Source organism: Protopterus annectens, chromosome 12.part0 (genome assembly GCF_019279795.1).
Source record: "Protopterus annectens isolate FY-2018-M chromosome 12.part0, PAN1.0, whole genome shotgun sequence".
In the NCBI taxonomy this organism is placed as follows: Eukaryota; Metazoa; Chordata; order Ceratodontiformes; family Protopteridae; genus Protopterus; species Protopterus annectens.
The window spans coordinates 1,278,618,539-1,278,641,719 of NC_056746.1; the positions used below are offsets into that span (position 1 = coordinate 1,278,618,539).

Below are 23,181 nucleotides of genomic sequence, written 5' to 3' on the forward strand. Positions count from 1 at the left end.
ATTTTCTGATTTCCCTTTTTCCTCTCTCACCTACTAACTTAAATTAAATCTATGGTAAAGTGTTTTTATTTTCTTTTTTTTTACATTAATCTATTGTTATAATGTTTTTCTTTAAGTAGATGCTTTGTATCTTTATTTACTTTAGTTATATTGTTTTGGAGCTTTTCTCCCTGAGCCTCTACTGAAAATGGACATATATCCATTTAGACTAGCCCGGTCAACAAATGTAAAATAAATAAAATAAAACTAAGTTGCTGTTTTCATTTTTGTAATAAATATGCCTTTTTGTGAGTTATTTCTTTACACTGAGGAAGGCATTGTTATTATTGCCTAAACCGGTCTATCTTTTTGCCATTACATAGATTAAATTACTATTTCTCAAGCATGTTGTGCTGGCTCCTCCTTTTGGACTGGCAAGAAAAACCTGATGTAATGGTGTCGGCTGACTGATTTTATACCACTGACTACCTGACATCAGTCCTGGAGTGACAGCAACTGACGCAGAAATACTAAGCCCCTGGTATTTGGGCCAAGTGTGACGACTGCAACAGTGAATACACTCTAACATCTACATTTATGGTAAGTGTACACAACTGTACTTTTTTCAGTATTTGTATGAATTTCTGTTTTTATTCTCTGGCCTTTATTACTTCTCTATCTGGTTTCGTTTATCCACCATTTCAGCAGGTCTGCCCATGGATCCCCGTCTTTCAGTGCATTCCCATGTCAAAATGTTTTTGAAAGGGGCACTGCATGTCTGTACACCTAGAAAACAAGTGGATCCTCCTACTTGGAATCTTAACTTTGTTATAGAAAAATTAACTCTTGCTCCATTTGAACCAGCTCATCAGGGTACAGGACAATGTTCTTAGTTTATCACTGTTGCAGTCATCACATTTGGGTTATCTACCAGAGTCTTCAGATTTCTGCATCGGATGCTGTCGCTTCTTCCATGACATTAGGTCATCAGGGGTATAAAACATGCAGCCGATGCCATTACACCAGTCTTTCTTGCTGTGCGGTGCCTGAAGCAGAAGCAGTTTGCAAGTGCCGGTCGGCCAACTCCTGAAATTTTCGTTTTCGAGTTTCAGACCTGAAGTCTTCAAAAAGATAAGTACCCCATTGGGGATCTTTTTTTCTTGTTCTAACCGATGTCAGAAAAAATTAACAATTGCCCTGCCTGTGGAAAGCAAATACCTCATATTTTCATTCTTACTGTATCACCTGTTTAGGCCCAGACCACAACGTACCTCGCTGTTGGTTTTGTGCCTTGTTCAACACCCAAACTATTCGTCGTCTGGCTATTTTTGTAGCTAAATACTTTCATTCTCGATCTCAGTACTCTGAAATGGCTTTAAGTCATCCGACTACCAATCTTCCAAAAAAACGTTAAGGATACAGACAGATCGCATAGGTCCAAAACTGCAGACTACACTTCCGTTAAGCTAGTCTGCCGGTACTCAATGAGGCACTTTCACCGCCCCTGATATCCACTACTACAGATTTGCAGGCCTTTACTGAGACCCATATGGAGTCCGGAATGCCGCGCGATGCTTCGACTATGGAACCTGCAGATGTCTCTACCTTGGATGGGTCCGGAGCCGCTGTGCAGGCACTGGCTTCAGAGGGTGTATTCAGGCCTACCTACTTTCATATCAAACAGACGATTTTGTTTCTAGCTAGAAATACCGAATTCCTCAGGCCTAAACCTCGCACTACGCCTAGAAAACAGATGACCAAGCCGCATACTCGGGCCCATATGCCTCAAAAACAAATGATTAGAATGGCTGAAGACCTTATTACCTTAATTAGGGGAAGCCAGCCTTCCCCCTCTGTGACCTAGAACTGATTTTATTTCTGATTCTTCTGATCAGGAATCGGATATCTCTGCTCCTTCTGACTACCAGGATTTACCCTTATCTACTTATGAGGATTCTGATGCAGAGGATTCCATTCCCTATGCTTCCCCTCCAGAAGATTTTTTCTTTTGGTGAAACCTTGCATACCCTGCGGGAGCATTTCCGCTGGGAAAGCCATGACTATTCTGAGTCCAAAAAGAGAATTAGGGAATTTTTACTCCTGCCTCAACACAGGCCTCTAGCTATCCCTCCTGTTCTGGAGATTGTAGATCATGTTTTCTTGGAATCCAGCCTTACCCCAGACACTTTGCCTCCAGCTCCCAGGAAACCTGACAGGTACTGCAGAGTACCTGCCTCTCGCAAATTCTTCTTTAAGAATCCTACTGTGGATCCAGAGACCATTTCCCAAAGACCAAAAGGCATCAAGGCTACTACTGCCAAAAATCCTACCCCTTCTGATAGGGACTCTAGAGCTGTAGACAGATGGGGTAAGAAGGTGTACACTTCTGCTACTTTGGCTATTAGGGCTTTAAATTGCCAGTTTCATATGAAAGTATCAGCAGCATATTATGGGACTACTTAAACAGAAAATTATGTTGATTCCTGACTGTGCTGAACACAAAGATTTACAAGAGTTAATGCATTCTCCTGAATAAGTTGGTAAACATGCTTTGCAATGTGGTTTTGATGCTTTAGAAGCATCTTGTAGGTCTGCTGTCACTGGGTCTGTACTTAGAAGGCATGCTTGGCTTAAGGAACAAAATTTGCCAGATCAAGTCAAAGCTAAATTACTGGATTCACCCTTAAACCAAGACCGCCTTTTTGGCAACAAAGCAGAAGTCGTCCTCAAAAGGACTGAGGAAAAAGCTAAATCTATGCAAACTGTTAAAGATTTCTTATAAGTACAGCCTTCTAGATTCAGTAGGCATTGGCCTTCAAAGAACTGGTCTTTTCCAGTCTCTTTCAGGCCTTCTCAGTCCAAACCCAGGAGCAGCAGACCACCAAGACTTAAGTCTCAGGCTATGCACAGATCTAAGCAGTTGGGGGGGGGGGGGCTCCCACTTCCAAAGCAGGGATGGCACAATGACTTATCCTTAACTCTTCCAAGCCCTGCTCAACTACTTGCTCCCTTAGGAGGAAAGCTCGCCCTGCATGAAAAAACTGGAAACTTGTTACCCAGGGCAAATGGGTTTTAAACATTAGTTTCCCTATTATACGGATTCCACTTCCACTCACTACCAACCCCCAAGTGGATGGCCTGACCTCCCCCCCAAATCAGTGGGCGGAGGCCCAAAAACAAGTGCTCTCTCTCCTCATTATCAGGGCTATTCAACCTGTCCCAGGAGAACAAAGGGGACAATGTTTCTATTCAAGACTGTTCCTGGTTGCCAGAAAAGAAAACTCCTGGCGTCCTATCCTGGACCTGTCTACTCTCAACACCTTTCTGGTGGTTCCAAAATTCAAAATAACTCTTCAGCTTCTTCCTATGCTAGCCAAGGATTCCTGACTTACAACCCTAGACTTGAAAGAAGCTTACCTGCACATCCCAATAAGGGAATCCTGCAGACAATACCTACGTTTCAGGGTTGGCTCCATGTACTATTAGTTCTCTGCATTTCCCTTTGGCTTATCTACTGCACCCAGGGTATTCATAGTGCCTAGCTCCAGCCATTGCATTTTTCATGTAGAGAAATAATTCAGATTTACCCATACTTGGACGATTGCCTGATTCAGGCAGAAAGTCAGGACTTGCTATTACAACACCTGGCATTTGTAAAGTGACTTCTAACCTCACTGGAGTACATCATCAACTAGATGAAATCACACCTAGTATCCTGCCAACAGATTGTATTCCTGGGAGCAAGCTTGGACACAACTTCCCAGATGGCATTCCTCACTCCGGAGAAGCAAGTGTATTTCACAGTCTACTAGCCACAAAAACCCAGCTATCTGCAAGGAAAATCCTGCAAACCCTGGGGTTCATGGCCTATTGCATTCTGCTAATTCCATGTGCAAGACTGCATATGAGGAAACTTCAATAGTATCTAAAAGGTCTATGGTGTCAACATTCTCAGGACCTGGAAACAGTTATTCCTATCATTTCTTGTCTAAGGGCAGAGTTCCTTTGGTGGGCAGAGGCCTGCTACCACAACAAGGGACTCCCTTTCACTCTACCCCCTGCCGCCCAAACTCTAACAGATGCATCAGACTATGCATGGGGGGCTCACATGGTAGGGCAGTGCATTCAGGGTAAATAGAACCCAAAACAGATGCACCTGCATATTAATCAAAAAGAAATGTTAGCTGTACAGAAAGCTCTGACAGCCTTCAAAGACCGCATTCTTCCAGGACAACTATTGGTAAAGACAGGCAACACCACAGTTGCGTAGTACATAACAAGTGGGGGGAACCCATTACTACCCACTCTGCAGACTAACCGTGGCTCTGTGGAACACAGCCTTGAACTACCAAGTGAACCTGCAAGCTCAGTTCCTGCCAGGCAAACGAAATTAACTGGCAGACGACTTGAGCAGAAATCTCATAGACCAACATGAATGGAAACTGGAACCCAAAATATTCAAGCTCTTGAGGAACAAATGGGGGATACCAGAGGTAGACCTGTTTGCCTCCCCTCAGAACTACCACTTCAACAAATTCTGCACCAGAACTCCCCACAGTCAAGCTTGGAAAGTGGATGCCCTGTCCTTTACCTGGGAAAGCCTCTCAATTTATGCCTTTCCCCCTCTGCCTCTCCTCTGGAAGGTTCTGCTAAAGATCAAACAGGACAAGCCAAGGACAATGCTGATTGCCCCAGACTGGCCACGCCAGCACTGGTATCCCCTTTTGCGCAGTCTGACAGTGCTACGACCATGGCACCTGCCTCAGACCCCTTCCCTGCTGTCCCAGCAAGCGGGCCAGATTCTGCACCCTCAGCTTCACACCCTGAACCTTGCAGCCTGGTTAATTCCCTGAGCTCACCCCTAATAGCCCTCAGTAAGCAGGTGCTGGATGTCATTCTTGAGGCAAGGAGGCCTAGTACTAGAAAATCCTATTCAGAAAAGTGGAAAAGATACTGTTCCTGCAGCCAGGCTCAGGGGAGGGGCACAACAGTGCCCAGCTTACCCCGTATTCTAGATTATTTAGCAGAAATGCCCCACAAGGGGCCATCTTTCTCTTCAATTAAGATTCATGTCTCTGCCATTTCAGCACATTATAATACTTGGCCACCCCTCTTCTCTCATCCCCTGCTAAAACAATTCCTTAGAGGGGCCAAAAATTTAAGGCCCCCCCAGCAGAGCTCCCACTCCAGCCTGGGACCTTAACTTTTTATTGGAAAAACTCACTCAACCCCCCCCATCCCCCCCCCCTTTGAACCAGCTGCTATAGCAGAGTTGAAATTCCTTTCCTGGAAAATACCCTTACTTCTAGCCATCACTTCAACAAGAAGAGTGTCTGAACTGCAGGCCCTCGTGGCAGTGGAACCTTTCATTATCTTCCATGCGGACAGGGTTTCCGTCAGCACTAATCCATCCTTTATGCCAAGGTGGTGTCTAATGTGGCTCTAAACCAGGCCATTCATTTGCCTTCTTTTTTCCCTAATCCTCAAAATAAGGGGGAAAGGATATTGCATTCACTGGATGTGCACAGACAGCTTAGATTCTGTTTGGACAGAACTAAGCCTCTCAAAATCTGACCAGTTGCTAGTTAGTTTTGCTGCAGGGGCAGAAGGGAAGGCCATTTCAAAGCAAACCATTCCCAAATGGATAGCCAATTGCATCCATTTCTGCTACAAGCACCATGGAAAACCTACCCCACAGGGAATAAGATCACATTAAACCAGGGCTGCCTCTACCTCTACAGCATTTTTCAGATGAGTCCCTGTCAAGGACATCCTGGAAGCTGCTACCTGGAGCTCTGTACATACTTTCACCAAGCATTACCACCTGCCTATCTTTTCTAAATCCAGGGCTGGATTTGCCACAGCAGTCTTACAGGGCCTGATTGCTAGCCCAAATGCTCTAACTGCCTCCACCCTTCGTTAGCTTTGGGAATCGACCAATAGTACAGATGTTCTTCGTGTTTCACTGTTGCAGTCATTACATTTGGATAATCTGCTGGCAGGATGCCCTCAGTCGGCCTGAATAACAAAGTCTTGGGTCCTGCATCGGTTGCTGTCTCCTCTTCCATGATGTCAGGTCGTCGGGGGTATAAAACATGCAGCCGTCATTTTATTCAGTCTTTCTTGCCGCACGGTGCCCGAAGCAGAAGCAGTTCACAAGTGCTGGTTGGCAGACTCCTGAAATTTTCGTATTAGAGTTTCAGAACTGAAGTCTTCAAACTAAAGCAAGTACCCTGTTGGGGAAACTTTTTCTTGCTCCATACCGATGTCGGTAAAAGTTAATAATTGCATTACTTGTGGGAAGCAAATACCTCATAAGGATTTTCATTTGTACTGTATTCCTTGCCTAGGCCCAGATCACAACGTGCCTTGCTGTCGGTTTTGTGCCAGATTTAACCAACGCACTATTAAGCGTCTGTATATTTTTGCTTCTAAATATTTTTGTACAAGATTTAATTATCCTGAAATGTCGTCTGTTAGCAATCCGACTACCGAAGTTCACAAAAAACGCAAAGAAAAAGACAGACAGACCGTCGAGGTCCAAAACCGACGATGAAGCTTCTCTTAAGCCAGTCGCCGGTTCGTCTGTACACAGTGAGGCGCTTCCGCAGCCCCTGATACCTGCTACTTTTGTGTCGCAGGCCTCTACCGAGACCCATTCGGAGTCTGGTATGCCGCGAGATTCTCAGAGTATTGAACCTGCGGATGTCTCTCCCTTGTATGGGTCCGGAGCCGCTGAGCAGGCTCTGGCTTCTGAGGGTGTTTTCAGGCCTCAACATTTTATATTAAACCGGCGCCAGACTCAAAAACAAGGTTAAAAACATCTGCTATGTCTAAAAAACAACGCATGAGCCACGTGCTCAGGCCCCTATGCCTAAAAAACACATGATCAAAATGGCTGAGGATTTAATTACCTTGATCAGGTGTTCCCAACACACCCCCCCGCCTGCTAAGAGGCCTAGGCAAGGCACTGATTATGAATCTTCAGATCAGGTTTCTATTTCTTCTGATTCCTCTTCTGATCAGGAATTTTCTCTTCCACCCTATGAGGATTCTGATGCAGAGGAATCCATCCCATCTGCATCTCTTCCTGAGGATTACTCTTTTGGAGAGACTTTGCATACTTTAAGGGAACATTTTCACTGGGAGAGTCAGGACTTCTCTGAATCAAAAAAGAGGCTTAAGAATTTCCTCCTTCTTCCTCAGCATAGGCCTTTGGCAATACCTCCTGTATTAGACATTGTTGATGATGTGTTTTCGGAATCAAGCATGGCTCCTGATTCCCTGCCTCCAGCTCCTAGTAAGCCAGACAAATATTACAGGGTTCCTGACTCCCACAAATTTTTATTCAAAAGCCCTGCTGCTGATCCTGAGACTATTTCTCAGGGTCCCAAGGGTGTAAAGGCCTCTATAGCCAAAAATCCTACCCCCTCTGACAGATTCCAGGGCACTGGACAGATGGGGAAAGAAGGTTTATACGTCTGCAACCTTGGCAATCAGGGCCTTAAACTGCCAGTTTCATATGCTTAAATATCAGCAACATGTTATGGGCTTACTGAAACAGAACATGATGATGTTGATTTCTGATTGTGTGGAAAATATAGTTACAAGAATTATTGCATTCAGTAGAACAGGTTGGAAAGCATACTTTGCAATGTGGTTTTGATTCCTTGGAGGCCTCTTGTAGGGCCGCTGTTACTGGATCTGTGATTAGAAGGCATTCCTGGCTCAAGGAGCAAAGTCTACCTGATCATATTGAAGCTAAATTGTTGGATGCCCCTTTGCAGCATGATACTCTGGTAATAAGGCAGAAGAGGTTTTAAAGAAACTGGAAGACAAAGCTAAATCTATGCAAACTGTAAAAGATTTCTTGCAAGTGCAGCCACCCAGGTTCAGTAGACGCTGGCCTACTAAAAATTGGTCCTTTCCTGTGTCCAACAGAGCCACTCAAGGCAAATCCAGGTGCTCAAAAGGCTCCAGATACCAATCACAGTGTTCTTACAGGTCAAAGCAATGGGGTGCCTCCACCTCCAAATCTGGAGGAAACAAAGCACAACCCTACAGTACGCAGTCTCCATGACTTTCTTCTATCACCACCAAGCACTTATCTTTTGGCAGCCCCCTGGGGGGGGGGGGGGCTAGCACTTCATGCTCAAAATTGGCAGTTAATTACCCAGGACAAGTGGGTATTAAACAGTATCCCAGGGGGTACAGATTTCATTTCCATACTTTGCCAATTCCAAACGGATGGCCAGATCTGCCACAAAACCAGTGGGCAGAGGCCCAGAAACAAGTCATGTCCCTCATGGATATGGGGGCTATTCAACCGGTACCAGAAAAGGAAAAAGGACAAGGTTTTTATTCAAGACTTTTCCTGGTACCCAGAAAAGACAATTCATGGCGTCCAATACTGGACTTATCAATTTTGAACACGTTCCTGGACATTCCAAAATTCAAAATGCTGACTTTACAACAGCTACTGCCTATGCTAGACAAGAATGCTTGGTTAGTAACTCTAGACTTGAGGCATACCTGCATATCCCAATAAGGGAATCCTGCAGAAGATACCTCTGCTTCAAAGCAGGTTTTTTGCATTACCAATTCTCTGCACTGCCCTTTGGCTTATCTACTGCGCCCAGGGTCTTTACAAAGTGCCTGGCACCAGTAATTGCATTTTGTAGACAAAGAAGCATACAAATCTATCCTTACTTGGACGACTGTCTCATTCAAGCAGAGGACAAGGACACTCTCTTCTTCAACATCTGACGTTTGTAAAAAGGCTTCTAGCATGCCTAGGGTACACCATAAACGAAAAGAAGTAACAACTGGTACCCTCTCAAATAATTACATTCCTGGGTGCAAGCTTGAATACAACTGCCCAGATGGCCTACCTCACGCCAGACAAACAAAGGCAACTGACAACATACTTCAAACAAATGGCAACAAAAACCCAGTTATCTGCAAGACAAATTCTGCAGGCTTTGGGGTTCATGGCATCCTGCATCCTACTAATTCCATATGTGAGACTGCATATGAGGAGACTTCAATGGTACCTTAAAAAGTTTACGGAGTCAACATTCTCACAGTCTGAAAACGATGATTCCTCTCATTCCCCGCCTACAACAGGAGTTTCTGTGGTGGGCAGAGACACGTGACCAAAACAAAGGACTGTCATTCACTCTACCCCCTGCCACCCAAACCCTAACTACAGACACATCAGACTATGCTTGGGGGGCCCACCTGGCGGGGAGATGCATTCAGGGCAAATGGAGCCCAAACCCAAATGCATCTGCATATCAACCAGAAAGATGCTAGCTGTTCAGAATGCTCTGACAGCCTTCAAGGACTTGCTTCATCCAGGACAACTACTGATAAAGACTGACAACACCACAGTTATGTATAAGCAGGGGGGTGCACATTCCTACCCCCTTTGCAGACTAGCCATAGCCTTGTGGAACACAGCCTTGACTTACCAAATACATCTTCAAGCTCAATTCCTGCCAGGAAAACAAAACACTCTGGCAGACGACCTAAGCAGAAATCTTATGGACCCGCACAAATGGAAACTGGATCCACAAATCTTCAGCATATTAACACAGAAATGGGGGAGCCCAGACATAGATCTATTTGCCTCTCCCCAAAATTATCAGTTGGACAAATTCTGCACAAGAACTCATCACAAAAAAGCACGGAAAGTGGATGCCCTATCAGTCTGTCTTTTCGCCCTCTGCCTCTACTCTCCAAGATCTTACTAAGTCAGACAGGAAAAAACAAAAATGATCCTAGTTGCTCCGGACTGGCCTCGCCAGCACTGGTACCCATTTCTAAGGGATATGTCTCAACTTCCTCCATGGTACTTGCCTCAAATACCTCATCTACTGTCTCAGCAGAACAATCAAACTCTGCACACTCTGCTCCAAACTCTGAATCTTGCGGCATGGTTGATCAATCAAGCATCTCTCAGTAAATCTGTGATGGATGTCATTTTGGAAGCCAGAAGGCCTAGTACTAGAAAATCATATGCTGATAAATGGAAGAGATTATGTGCTTGGAACCAAGCACAAGGAATAGATGCAGCAAAGCCCAATATTCGTCAGATTTTAGAATATTTGACTGAGATGCTTGACAAGGGCCTATCTTTTTCTTCAATAAAAATCCATGCCTCTGCCATCTTGGCTCATTACAACACAGAGCCTCCCCTCTTTTCTCGTCCTCTGATCAAACAGTCTCTTAGAGGGGCCAAAAATTTAAGGCCTCCCAGAAGATCACCAACTCCTGCATGGGACCTCAATTTTGTACTGGAAAAACTCACACTGCCTCCTTTTGAACCAGCAACTACTGCGGAAATAAAATTTCTATCTTGGAAAACAGCTTTTCTCTTGGCAGTCACTTCAGCAAGAAGGGTTTCAGAACTACAGGCTCTCATGGCAAGTGGAGCCTTTTATTATATTTTACCCAGACAGGGTGTCCCTCAGGACCAATCCTTTTATGCCTAAGGTGGTATTCAGTGTGGCTCTTAACCCGACCATTCACCTGCCCATATTTTACCCAAATCCGCAGGACAAGGAGGAGCGGATTCTGCATTCTTTGGACATACACAGGCAACTAAGAGTCTACTTAAACAGGACCAGATCTCTAAGAAAGTCTGAGCAACTACTGGTAGCATTTGCTGCAGGGGAAGGCTATATAACGGACCATTTCTAAGTGGATAAGCCACTGCATTCATTTCTGCTACTTGCACCATGGTAAACCTGTGCCCAAGGGGATCAGATCACATTCTGCCAGGGCTGCCTCTACTTCAGCAGCTTTTGTCAGAGGGGTTCCAACCAAAGACATTCTAGAAGCTGCTACTTGGAGCTCTGTTCATACCTTCACAAAGCATTATCATTTGCCTCTCTTCTCCAAATCCAGGACAGGCTTTGCCACTGCAGTTCTGCAGGGCCTTATAGCCGCTCCTAATGTTTAGTTCCATCCTTAGCTTTGGGATTCTACCCAAATGTAATGACTGCAACAGTGAAACACGAAGAACATAGTACAGTTGTGTACACTTATAAATGTAGATGTTAGTGTATTCACTGTTGCAGTCCGGGTTACCCACCCACCATCCCCCTTTCTATACCTGTTCTTTCCTTCACTTTACTCAAAAGCTTTTGTGGTTTATTTGCTTTTAACTGAAGGTAAAGTTTATGTTTCTAAAAGTGCGTTTATATATTTACTGTTTATTTAGATATATATTTTTTGCGTCCCCATTTGGAGGGCACCTGACATCTTGGGCAAGAAAAACTGAATAAAATGGCGTCGGCTGCATGTTTTATACCCCTGACGTCATGGAAGAGGAGACAGCAACCGACGCAGGACCCAAGAATTCGTTATTCAGGCCGACTGAGGGCAACCTGCCAGCAGATTACCCAAATGTAATGCCTGCAACAGTGAATACACTCTAACATCTGCATTTATGGTAAGTGTACACAACTGTACTTTGTGCACACTTACCATAAATGTAGATATTCAAGTGTATTCACTGTTGCAGTCCTGGTTACCCTTCCTCCAGCCCCCTGACTTCTGTTGGCTCTACCTTTCCTTCTTATTTGGAATATATTGTATCATGTGTATTTGCTTTTTGCTGGGGGTGTTCCATACCATATAATTGCTTCCTATTGTGGGGGCACCTGACATCTGGGGCAAGAAAAACTGATGCAATGGCGTCTGCTGAATGTTTTATACCCCTGATGACCCAGCATCTGACGCAGAAATCCCAAGACTGTGGTATTCAGGCCGGCTGAGGGCTACCTGCAGGCAGATAACCCAAATGTGATTACTGCAACAGTGAATACACTCGAACATCTACATTTATGATATGTGTACACAACTGTACTTTTTGACCCTGCCGATTTACCCCCGACCGATTCGACCCGGACGGTTTGACCCGAACAGCAGGCTCACTCAGTCTAGAGAAGTAGAGCTTCATGAGAAGAGGTGAGGAGCTTTAGCTTTTAGTAAAGTGATATGCTCCCAGTGAGAGCGTGAGTGTCTATGGCGACCAGTCGAACATATTATAGTATGCAGATGGAGGCTCAGCTAGAGCTGTCCGTATTAACTTATATTTGAATCCTTTTTTCCGTACTGTTTTATCAGGCTTTACATTGTTCAGCCCACTATCTTAACCCAGGTGACAGGATTGCACTCGGCACTGTGACCGCTATCGTAATCGTCTGACTTAATGTCCTCATCGCCTCTCTAAGGAGGTGGCATTGCTTTTTCCTGCAAATGAGCTGAACTTGGTCACTTACAGAAATACAGTCAAAGTCAGAACAAATCCTTTTTTATTACTAACTTGTGAATGAAGCAAACTGTGGACTGATGCAGGGTAGACAAGAGTGTTGGTAGTATTTTAGTAATGCATAGTTATCCTGGTCAGATTTTTGAGTTAACAACTGACAATTGAGTATTCCGCATTTATTACGATACTCAATGGCCCTTACACAGGCAATGTTTTTCCAAATAAATAATATAATGTAGTTTGCTGTCTGTTTCTTGAACTAATTAAAAAAAAATCTATTACAATGAATAGCAGTGTATTTGATTCAAGTAAAGACATCTGTTAAGCTGTCACCTTTACACATTTAGATTGTCAAGAGGTCTAAAAGTTTATGTAATAAATGTATACTAAACAATGAAATGATTAAATAAAAGTGTAAAAATAAAATATATTTAAAATCAGAGTTTGAGTTCATTTATTGTACAATTGAATGAATAATAAAATAATGAAAATGTACTTATTAAAATATATTTGGGGTCAAATAGTCCGGGGTCAAACTGTCCACTTAAGTACTCCCATAGACAATAAATATACATTTAAACATGACAGTATATGCAGTTGCATTGGGGTTTAACTGTCCTGCTTCCGCTCAGTCATGCTGATTTAATGTTCTTAGCATGGAAAACTGTGCTGCTGATTGCTCTGACTTCTGCATGAAAAGTGTCTAACTTGCAAGCCCTGATGGTGGGTCAGATGTTCTTCATTCCACATTGCTGCAGTCCTAACTATTGGGTAGTCCGCTGTCCAGTCGGCCCGAATACCAAAGTATATGGCTGACGTCGGTCAGGGCGCATTAGACTGACGTCAGTACGTCAGGGTACTAATGCGCATGACCGACGTCATATCCTCAGTCTTTTTTGCCGCATGGTCCGATGCAGAAGCAATTTTGCGAGTGCAGGTTGGCGTTCTGAAAGTTTCTGAAGTCAGAGTTTCAGACCGAATCAAAGTTGGCTAAGTACCCGTTGGGGAATATTTTGGTTTTTCTTGCCTCAGTATTTAACCGGATGTCAGAAAAAGTGAATAACTGTATTTCTTGTGGGAAACAGATACCTCATAGGGATTACCATACTTTGTGTATTCCTTGTTTAGGGCCTGAGCACGACGTTGTTGGATGCCGCTCTTGTGCTAAATTTAACAAACGCACTATTAAGAGAAGGTTAGACTGTGCCAGGTTAGTTTTTGGGAAGCGTTGTAATTATAAAATGCCGTCGGATGCTCCGACTTCGGGCAAAAAGCGCAAGGACAAAGCAGCAAAGCCTAGAGTGGAAGAACCGGCAGTCCCTGACGTCAGTTCTTTAGAAGGCTCAGTGGAGCCGGAGGTTCTGCCAGGTGTTTCTTTGGAGTCTCAGGGAGAGACTTTATTGTTACAGGATGTATCCTCTCAGGAAGTAAGCCAGGCTGAGGGGGCTTCTCAGGTGGCTGTTCTTCCCTCTCTTCCTAAGGTGGTTAGAGCCTCCCCCTCTGTTTCCAAGGCTTCTTTGAGAGGCAGGCCAAGTGTAGCTTCAGTGGGGGTTTCTCCTAGTGCTTCAGGTTCTTTGCCTAAGAAACATATGCTTAAAATGGCAGAGGATTTGATTACTATGATTAGAGGTTCTATGCCCCCTCCTGATAAGAGGCCTAGGGTGGAACCTGAGTTTGAGAGTTTTGAGCACTGTTCGGAGGCTTCTGAGTCTTCGGCTGAAGACTTGCAGGAGTATCCTCCTTATTCTGATTCTGATGTGGATGATTCTACTCCATCAGCTTCTCCTCCTGAGGACTTTTCTTTTTCAGAGACCCTGCATTCCATGAGGGAGCATTTTAAATGGGAAGGTCAGGATTTCTCTGATTCCAGGAAGAGGCTTAGGGAATTCTTGTTTTTACCCCAGCATAGGCCTTTAGCTATACCTCCTGTTCTGAATGTGGTGGAAGATGTTTTTGCAGAGGCTTCCTGAATCCTGATTCTTTGCCTCCTGCCCCAGTTAAACCGGATAGGTACTATAGGGTGCCTGAAGCTCATAAGTATCTTTTAAGAGTCCTAGGGCAGACCCGAAACTGTCTCTCAGGGGCCTAAAGGGGTGAAGGCCTCTGTTGTTAAAAATCCTGTTCCTCCTGATAAAGAGGCAAGGGCTTTGGATAGATGGGGAAAGAAAGTGTATACTTCTTCCACTTTAGCCATGAGGGCGTTGAATTGTCAGTTTCACATGTTAAAATATCAGAATTACCTTCTTTCACAATTGAAAGCTAAGGTGGATGCTCTGGCAGAAGGTATTGAGTGTAAAGAGTTGCAGGATTTAGTTCATGTGTCTGAACAGGTGGGTAAACATTCCTTGCAGTGTGGTTTTGATGCTGTGCAAGCCTCCTCGAGGGTGGCTGCCACTGGTTCTGTTCTTCGTAGGCATGCCTGGTTGAGAGATCAGAATTTAGCTGAGCATGTTAAAACAAGGATTTTGGATGCTCCTTTGCAGTCTGATGTGTTGTTTGGTTCGCCTGTGGAAGCAGTTTTAAAGAAAATGGAGGACAAGGCTAAGTCTATGCAAACTGTTAAGGATTCTTTGCAGGTGCAGCCTCCGAAGTTTAGTAGAAATTGGCCTACTAAGGGATGGACTTATCCTGCTTATGATTCCCAGTCTAGGGGCAGGTCTAGACGTGGTAGGGGCAGAGCTCAGGGTTCTTTTAGGCCTAGGACAGGGAGTTCCCCTGCTCAGACTTCTGGTGAGGGCAGGGGTCAGTCCTTTCGTAAGCAGACCCAATGACCTGCCTTTTCAGCTGCCAGTACATTCTCGCCTGGCAGCACCTTTGGGAGGAAGGCTGTCTCTTTTCAAAGAAAATTGGGATTTAATTACCCAAGACAGATGGGTTCTGGATATTATTCACCACGGTTACAGGTTTTGTTTCCATACCTTGCCTCTTTTCAAAGGCATGCCAGACATTCCTCCTCTTCAAAGAACAGAGGCTCACAAGCAAATTTCTCTGTTGCTCCAAATAAGGGCCATTCAGTCAGTTCCTGTGCCAGAAAGGGGCCTAGGATTTTATTCTCGCCTGTTCCTAGTACCAAAGAAGGGGAACACGTGGAGACCAATTCTGGATTTATCTATCCTCAACACTTATCTGGACATTCCCAAGTTCAAAATGTTGACGTTACAACAGCTTTTACCTCTACTGGGCAAAGATCACTGGATGGTAACTTTGGATCTCAAGGAAGCTTACCTTCATGTGCCAATAAGACTAAGTTGCAGGAAGTATCTGCGTTTTCGAGCTGGAAATTCTCATTATCAGTTCTCTGCATTGCCCTTTGGCTTATCTACTGCGCCCAGAGTATTCACAAAGGTTCTGGCTCCAGTGATAGCTTACTTCAGGCTAAAAGGAATTCAAATCTATCCTTACTTGGACGACTGCCTGATTCTGGCTCAAGAAAAGGAAGACCTTCTACAGCATCTGGAATATGTCATAGCAGTGCTAAGATGCCTAGGGTATTCTGTGAACGAAATAAAGTCCAGTCTAGTACCCTCTCAAGACATGTGCTTTCTGGGTGTGAGACTGAATACAGCAGCCCAGATGGCCTTTTAACCCCGGACAAACAAAAGAATCTTTCCAGTTACTTCCATCAACTATCTCTTCAGTCCGGGCTGACTGCAAGGACAGTCCTTCAAGCCTTAGGGTTCATGGCATCTTGTATTCTGGTACTTCCCAATGCCAAACTGCATATGAGGAAGCTACAATGGTATCTCAAAAATCTGTGGACACAGCACTGCCAGGATTTGGACACTGTCATTCAAATAATACCTTGCATTCAAAAGGAATTTTTGTGGTGGGCTCAGGAATGTCACCTAAACAAGGGACTCTCTGTGACCCGGCCAGAGGCAAGTCAGATTCTAACGACAGATGCCTCAGATATTGCTTGGAGAGCTCATCTAAATGGAAAGTGGATACAAGACAAGTGGCCTGCCAGACTACAGCATCTACATATCAACATGAAGGAGATGTTAGCAGTCCAGTTTGCATTAATTGCTTTCAAGGAGTTACTTCTTCCAGGGCAGGTGTTGATTCTAACAGACAACACAACTGTCATGTGGTACATCAACAAACAAGGGGGAACACATTCTTACCCATTGTGCAGACAAGCAATGATTTTATGGGAGACTGCGCTCAGTGCAACTAACTCTTCAGGCAAGGTTTCTGCCGGGAGCACAGAACTCCTTAGCAGATGTGTTAAGCAGACAAATCATGGATCCCCACGAGTGGAAACTGGATCTTCATGTATTTCAAAAATTGACAGTGTCATGGGGAACTCCAGACATAGATCTGTTCGCTTCTCCACTAAACCACCAGCTGCCAAAGTTTTGCACGAAGGGATTTCATCACACAGCTTGGAAAGTGGATGCTCTTTCTTTCAGTTGGAAAAATCTTCATGTGTATGCTTTTCCACCTCTGCCTCTTCTTCCAAAGGTGCTTCTAAAGGTCAGACAAGACAAGCCAAGGATGATTTTAATAGCTCCAGATTGGCCTCGGCAGCACTGGTACCCATTACTGAGGAGTCTGGTAAGGAAGCCTCCATGGCCTTTACCCTTGATTCCACACCTGTTGTCTCAGAGGGACGGTCATCTGCTCAATGTCAAGCTTCACTCTCTACATCTAACAGCCTGGCATATTCTGTTTTGAAAGACAGCAGGTCTCAGCTTCCTCAAGTTTTAAATGTGATTATGGAAGCCAGAAGACCTAGTACAAGGAAAGTGTACGCAGAAAAATGGAAGAGATTTTTATTTTGGACTGCAGCAGAGAATTTGGAGATTTCTGAGCCTAATTTGAGTGTGGCTCTTCAATATCTTACTGAGTTATTGGACAAAGGTTTGTCTTTCTCTTCTATTAAGATTCATGCTGCAGCAATTTCAGCTCACTATGATTGTGACCCACCATTGTTTTCACATCCTTTGTTCAAGCAATTTCTTAGAGGGGCAAAGAATATAAGACCCCCACGTAGAGCTCCTACTCCTGCTTGGGACCTCAATTTTGTGTTGGAGAAACTTACTCTACAACCTTTTGAGCTCATGGCTACTGCTGAACTGAAATACTTGTCATGGAAGACTGCTTTTTTGTTGGCCATTACTTCTGCTAGAAGGGTTTCTGAGTTGCAGGCCCTTATGGCGGTTGAGCCTTTTTTGATTTTTCATAAGGATAGGGTATCATTACGTACTAATCCTTCCTTTATGCCTAAAGTGGTTTCTAGTGTGGCTTTAAACCAAACTATTCATTTGCCTACTTTTTATGCAGCTCCCCAAAATAAAGGGGAAAAGATTTTGCACACCTTAGATGTACACAGGCAATTGCGTTATTATTTAAGCAGGACTAAGGATTTTAGGCAGTCTCAGCAGTTGTTTGTTTCTTTTGCTTTAAGTTCGCAGGGCAAGCCTGTGTCAAAACAAACTATTTCTAGGTGGATTGGGTTTTGCATTGCATTTTGTTATTCCCATCATGGCAAGGAGGTTCCAGCTGGGATTAGGCCTCATTCCACTAGGGCTACTGCCACTTCAACAGCATTTCTAAGGGGGGTGGCAACTAAGGATATTTTGGAGGCAGCTACTTGGAGTTCAGTGCATACTTTCTCTAAGCATTACCACCTTCCTCTCTACTCTAAGTCTAGGGCTGGTTTTGCCACAGCGATTTTGCAAGGCATGTTATCAGCTCCTGCTTCCTTATGATTTGCCAGCCTCCCTTACCTCTGCTTTGGGATTCTACCCAATAGTTAGGACTGCAGCAATGTGGAATGAAGAACATAGTACAGTTTTGTACCTACCATAAATGTAGATTTTCGAGGATCCACATTGCTGCAGTCCAATTTACCCTCCCTCCTGCCCCTCTGTGTTTAGGGGTGGTTCTGTAGGTGAGATTATATTCGGGTACCCTTGTATATATTGTACATATTTTTGGTGCAGGTATGTTTGGTATTTTTGGTTTTGGCCTTATCTTTTTTAGGGTCTTCTGACATCTGGGGCAAGAAAAGACTGAGGATATGACGTCGGTCATGCGCATTAGTACCCTGACGTACTGACGTCAGTCTAATGCGCCCTGACCGACGTCAGCCATATACTTTGGTATTCGGGCCGACTGGACAGCGGACTACCCAATAGTTAGGACTGCAGCAATGTGGATCCTCGAACATCTACATTTATGGTAGGTACAAAACTGTACTTTTTATCTCATTTTTCACAAAGATGGTGTTTTCTTTGAGAACTAATCCTTCACTTATGTCTAAAGGAGGGTATCTCTGTTTACTTTAAGCCTAGCTATCCGTCTCATGTGTCTTCTTTCCAAAGCATCAAAATAAGGGATAAAGGATTCTTCACACTTGGGATGCCCACAGACAACTTGGAAAATATCTCTTGACTTGTCTAAAACCTTACAACATTCTTATCAGTTATTAATTTCCTATGATGGAAAGTGAAAAATGACAACTTTTGTCAAAGCAAACTATTTCCCAAATTTTTTTCCCATGTTCTTTCTTTTTATTCTCACCATAAGAAGTCTATTCTAGGTAGGGTCAATACACATTCTGCTAGGGCCTTTGCTTCATCAGTGACTTTTTGGAAAGGGTTGGACATGAACTAGAGACAGTGACTTGGTTGTCAGTTCATAATTTCACAAAAAGCTACAAACTAGATTCCTTTTCCTGATTTAGAGGAGACTTTGCCAGGACCAGTCTACAAGAGCTCCTGGACAGTCACCACTCCTATTCTGTCCTTAGATATTCTAGCCATATAGCCAAGGCTACTGCAGCAGTAATCTAATACATTCATGCAAGTAAACTTGCTATAACAGTAGCTGGTTGAATGATCATTGCTGCAGTCTTCTTCACTCTCCCCACCCCCCTTTATTTTGGTCTGTTTCTTGTTGCCAGGCTGTGGACATTGAATTATATGTTCACTGAATTTTACTTTCATAGCATTGTTTCCTTTAAGGGCTGAAGTCTCCCTTTTTCAGTTGAAATGAAAGCTCTAAATGGTCTACACCTAGAGTGTTGAATTTCTACAACTGCTCAAACTTTCAATGGTCTGTCTGCGTGGGAGGTGCCCTTAAGCTTTGGAAGCTGACCGGCTGTTGTACACTGTGCAAGATTGAACTCTTATAGCTAAGGATACTGCAGCAGTGATCTTTCAAACATCTGTTGTTATGGGTAAGTTTACATACACATATGTACTTTCCTTACATCCAGGGCAGACCTGTCGGTCTTTGGGTGTCCCTTGCATACTTTAACCTTGCACACTTATGTAAACATCATTTAGTCAGTCCTCTCTTTCCAGTGGAGAAGTTCTCTCTGCCACACAGATTTTGTCTACACATTGCAGTTTCAGAGTTGGTCATGGCCAAGATTTATGCAAACTTGTATAAATAACCAAGGCAGTTCTTCTTGGGAAAACGGAACATACATTGGCCAGATGGCCAGAACCTCAGCAGAAATATAGAAAAGAAATGAATAGGAATTATTACTATGACCTTAATTTTCTAGAAGTGAGCGTGTGAAATTGTATTGAGTGGGCAGAGTAAAACTTGCATGGCTGAGAGCCTCTGTGCTCACCCTTTGATGTGCTTGATGGCAGGTCTGTCCTTCCCCCAAGCATGCTTTTGGCTACTTAATCTGTTTTTCTGTGTCGCCTGCCTTTTCTTTCCAGAGCAGTTGACCAAACACTGATATTGTAAATTTCCTCTGGTGCACCATATTTGTTGTGCTCTGTGTGCAAACATTGGGGTCCGTGTATCCTCATTACTGTTCTGGAAATGCTTCTGGCTTTTCTATCCATATATTTTACATTCACACAGTGTGTGCATCATCCCTTTCTGCAGATGTATGTTTAGCCAGTTACTTTCATTACAGTAACATTTGGCACTGTACATTTGGGAACTTTAGTCTACTTCATAAAAGTGTGAATTTTTCTGTATTGTACTCTCCTTTTTATCGCTAAGGGGATAGTTTATAGCTGCAGACTGTGAATATTCTTTCTATAGCTTTTTTGCTTCAGTACTTCCTAACCATGGTAACATCTAGCATTGTGCCCAGAATCAAAGTAGCTGCTGTAGAAAGAATGAGTCCAAGGCATGAGTTAAGACTAATGGTTTGCCTGTTGATCTTGCCAGACTTTACAGATCATGCAGTGTTTGGGGGCCATATACAAAGGGATGTAGAGGGCCAAGTAACTGTTTTTAGTGGTCATCTGCTTACCTGCTGTTAAGACGAGTGAACCTTTTGGTTTCTCTGATGTTGTAGAAATAGTGTCCTGTCATCTCTGCAGCTTCATCTCCTCCACAGTTAATTTAAGCATTACATTAAACTTCATGTATTTTTCTAAACTAAAGTACTGATGCAAGTACATTCAATCTAGAATACAACAGTGCCTAAAACAGTTTTTTTCTTGTATCCCAGTTGCAAGAGTATTTTTCTCAGCATGTAGCTTTGTTACATTACAGGTTGCTTGGTTTTACTTTTAACTAAATGAATAGCGCAAACCTGAACATGAGCTTGTGCTGTTAGTAGTTCAGCATAGCAGACTGATCATCCTTTATATTTTTGTTACAGAAATTCTGAACTATGAGTTTGACTCACGGGATATTGTGTGCCTCGCATTGAGCAGCGTGGTTGGTGTATGGTATTTATTAAAAAAGGTAATGCTTACTGCAGTATGATCAGATCTCTGAATTTTGCAAGAATGTTTTGCAGTATTTGACTCGAGGCTGAGATTTCTTATGGGACAAGTAATGATCTCATCTGGTTTATCTTTGTTTTTTGTGTTTCACTGTTGCAGTCATCACATTTGGGTTATCTACTTGCAGTAGCCCTCAGTCGGCCTGATTATCAAAGTCTTTGGTCCTGTGTCAGGCAGTCGGGTATAAATCATGCAGCCGATGCCATTATACCAGTCTTTCTTGCCATGCGGTGCCAAAGCAGAAGCAGTTTGCAAGTGCCGGTTGGCCGACTCCTGAAATTCTCATTTTCAAGTTTCAGAACCAAAGTCTTCAACTAAAGCTTAAGTACCCCATTGGGGAAACTTAATGTCAGTATAAGTTAATAATTGTATTTCTTGTGGAAAGCAAATACCTCATAAAGATTTCCATTCGTACTGTATTCCTTGTCTAGGCCCTGACCACGATATACCTCACTGTTGGTTTTGTGCCTTATTTATACCACAAACTATTTGTCGTCTGTATATTTTTGCTTCTAAATATTTTGGTACTCTGTTCAATTATCCAGATATATCTTTGGTAAGCCACGCGACTACAGACATTCCGAAAAAATGCAAAAATAAAGACGGAGACAGGCTGCCTTGGTCCAAAGCTGCCGACGAAGCTTTTCCTAAGCTAGTCGCCAGTTTGCCGATACTCAGTGAGGTGCTTACGCAGCCCCTGATGCCCGCTACTTCAGATACGCAGGCCTCTACTGAGACTCATCTGGACATTGTATGCCGCGAGATGCTTCAACCGTGGAACCTGCGGATGTCTCTACCTTGGATGGGTCCGGAGCCGCTGTGCAGGCACCGGCTTCTGAGGGTGTATTCAGGCCTACTGACTTGCATATTAAGCCAACGCCATCTTCTTCTTCAAGGCCTAAAACTCGAACCATGCCTAGGAAACCGATGCCCAGACCGCATGATCAGGCATCTATGCCTAAAAAACAAATTAAAGTAATAAGGTCTTCAGCCATTTATATAATCAGGGGAAGCCAGCCTTCCCCCTCTGATACCTAGGACTGAATTGGCTTATGATACTTCTGACCAGGATTCTGAAATTTCTGTCTCTATTGATGACCAGGATTCTGATGCAGCGGACTCTATTCCCTGTGCTTCTCCCCCGGAGGATTTTTCTTTTGGTGAAACCTTGCATACTCTTTGGGAGCATCTTCACTGGGAAAGCCAGGATTACTCTGATTCTAAAAAGAGGCTTGGAGATTTCTTACTCCTGCCCCAACACAGGCCTTTAGCTATCCCTCCCATGCTAGACATTGTTGACGATGCCTTTTCTGAATCTAGCTTGGCCCCTGACTCTTTACCTCCTGCTCCCAGAAAACCTGATAGATATTACAGGGTTCCTGATTCTCACAAGTTCTTTTTTAAAAATCCTACTGCGGATCCTGAGACCATTTCTCAGGGACCCAAGGGCATTAAGGCTACTACTGCCAAAAGTCCTACCCCCTCTGATAGAAATTCCAGGGCCCTGGATAGATGGGGTAAGAAGGTATACACCTCTGCAACCTTGGCCATCAGGGCCTTAAATTGCCAGTTCCATATGTTAAAGTATCAGCAACATATTATTGGGTTGCTTAAACAGAAAATAATGTTGATTCCTGATTGTACTGAAAATAAGGATTTACAGGATTTAATGCATTCTGCTGAACAGGTTGGAAAGCATACTTTGCAATCTGGTTTTGATTCACTAGAGGCATCTTGCAGGGCTGCTGTCATGGGTCTGTACTTAGAAGGCATGCTTGGCTTAAGGAGCAATTTTTGCCAGATCATGTTAAAACTAAATTGCTGGATGCTCCCTTAAATCAGGACCACCTGTTTGGCAACAAAGCAGAAGTAGTTCTTAAAAAGATGGAGGAAAAAGCTAAATCTATGCAAACTGTTAAAGATTTCTTACAAGTGCAGCCTCCAAGAATTAGTAGGCATTGGCTCTCAAAAAATTGGTCCTTTCCTGCCTCTTCCAGGCCTTCTCAGTTCAAACCCAGAACCAGCAGAACAACCAGGCTTCAGTCCCAAGGTACGCACAAGACTAAGCAGTGGGGGGGGGGGGGCTCCCACTTCCAAATCAGGTAGTAGTAAGACACCCCCCTATGGTAAGCTGTCTCAATTACTTCACTTTAAAACTTCCAAGCACTTCTTAACTGATTGCTCCTTTAGGAGAAAAGATTGCTCTGCAAA

General features: G+C 43.7%; 1 protein-coding gene across 1 annotated transcript in view; it reads left to right on the forward strand.

Annotated features, from left to right (window-relative positions):
- HM13 (histocompatibility minor 13) overlaps nt 1-23,181 on the forward strand; it is a 669,462-nt gene that overhangs the window by 161,072 nt on the left and 485,209 nt on the right. The window contains exon 9 of the mRNA XM_044090321.1: nt 20,844-20,929. Coding sequence (XP_043946256.1) covers nt 20,844-20,929 — 86 coding nt within the window. The remainder of the gene's footprint in view (nt 1-20,843; nt 20,930-23,181) is intronic.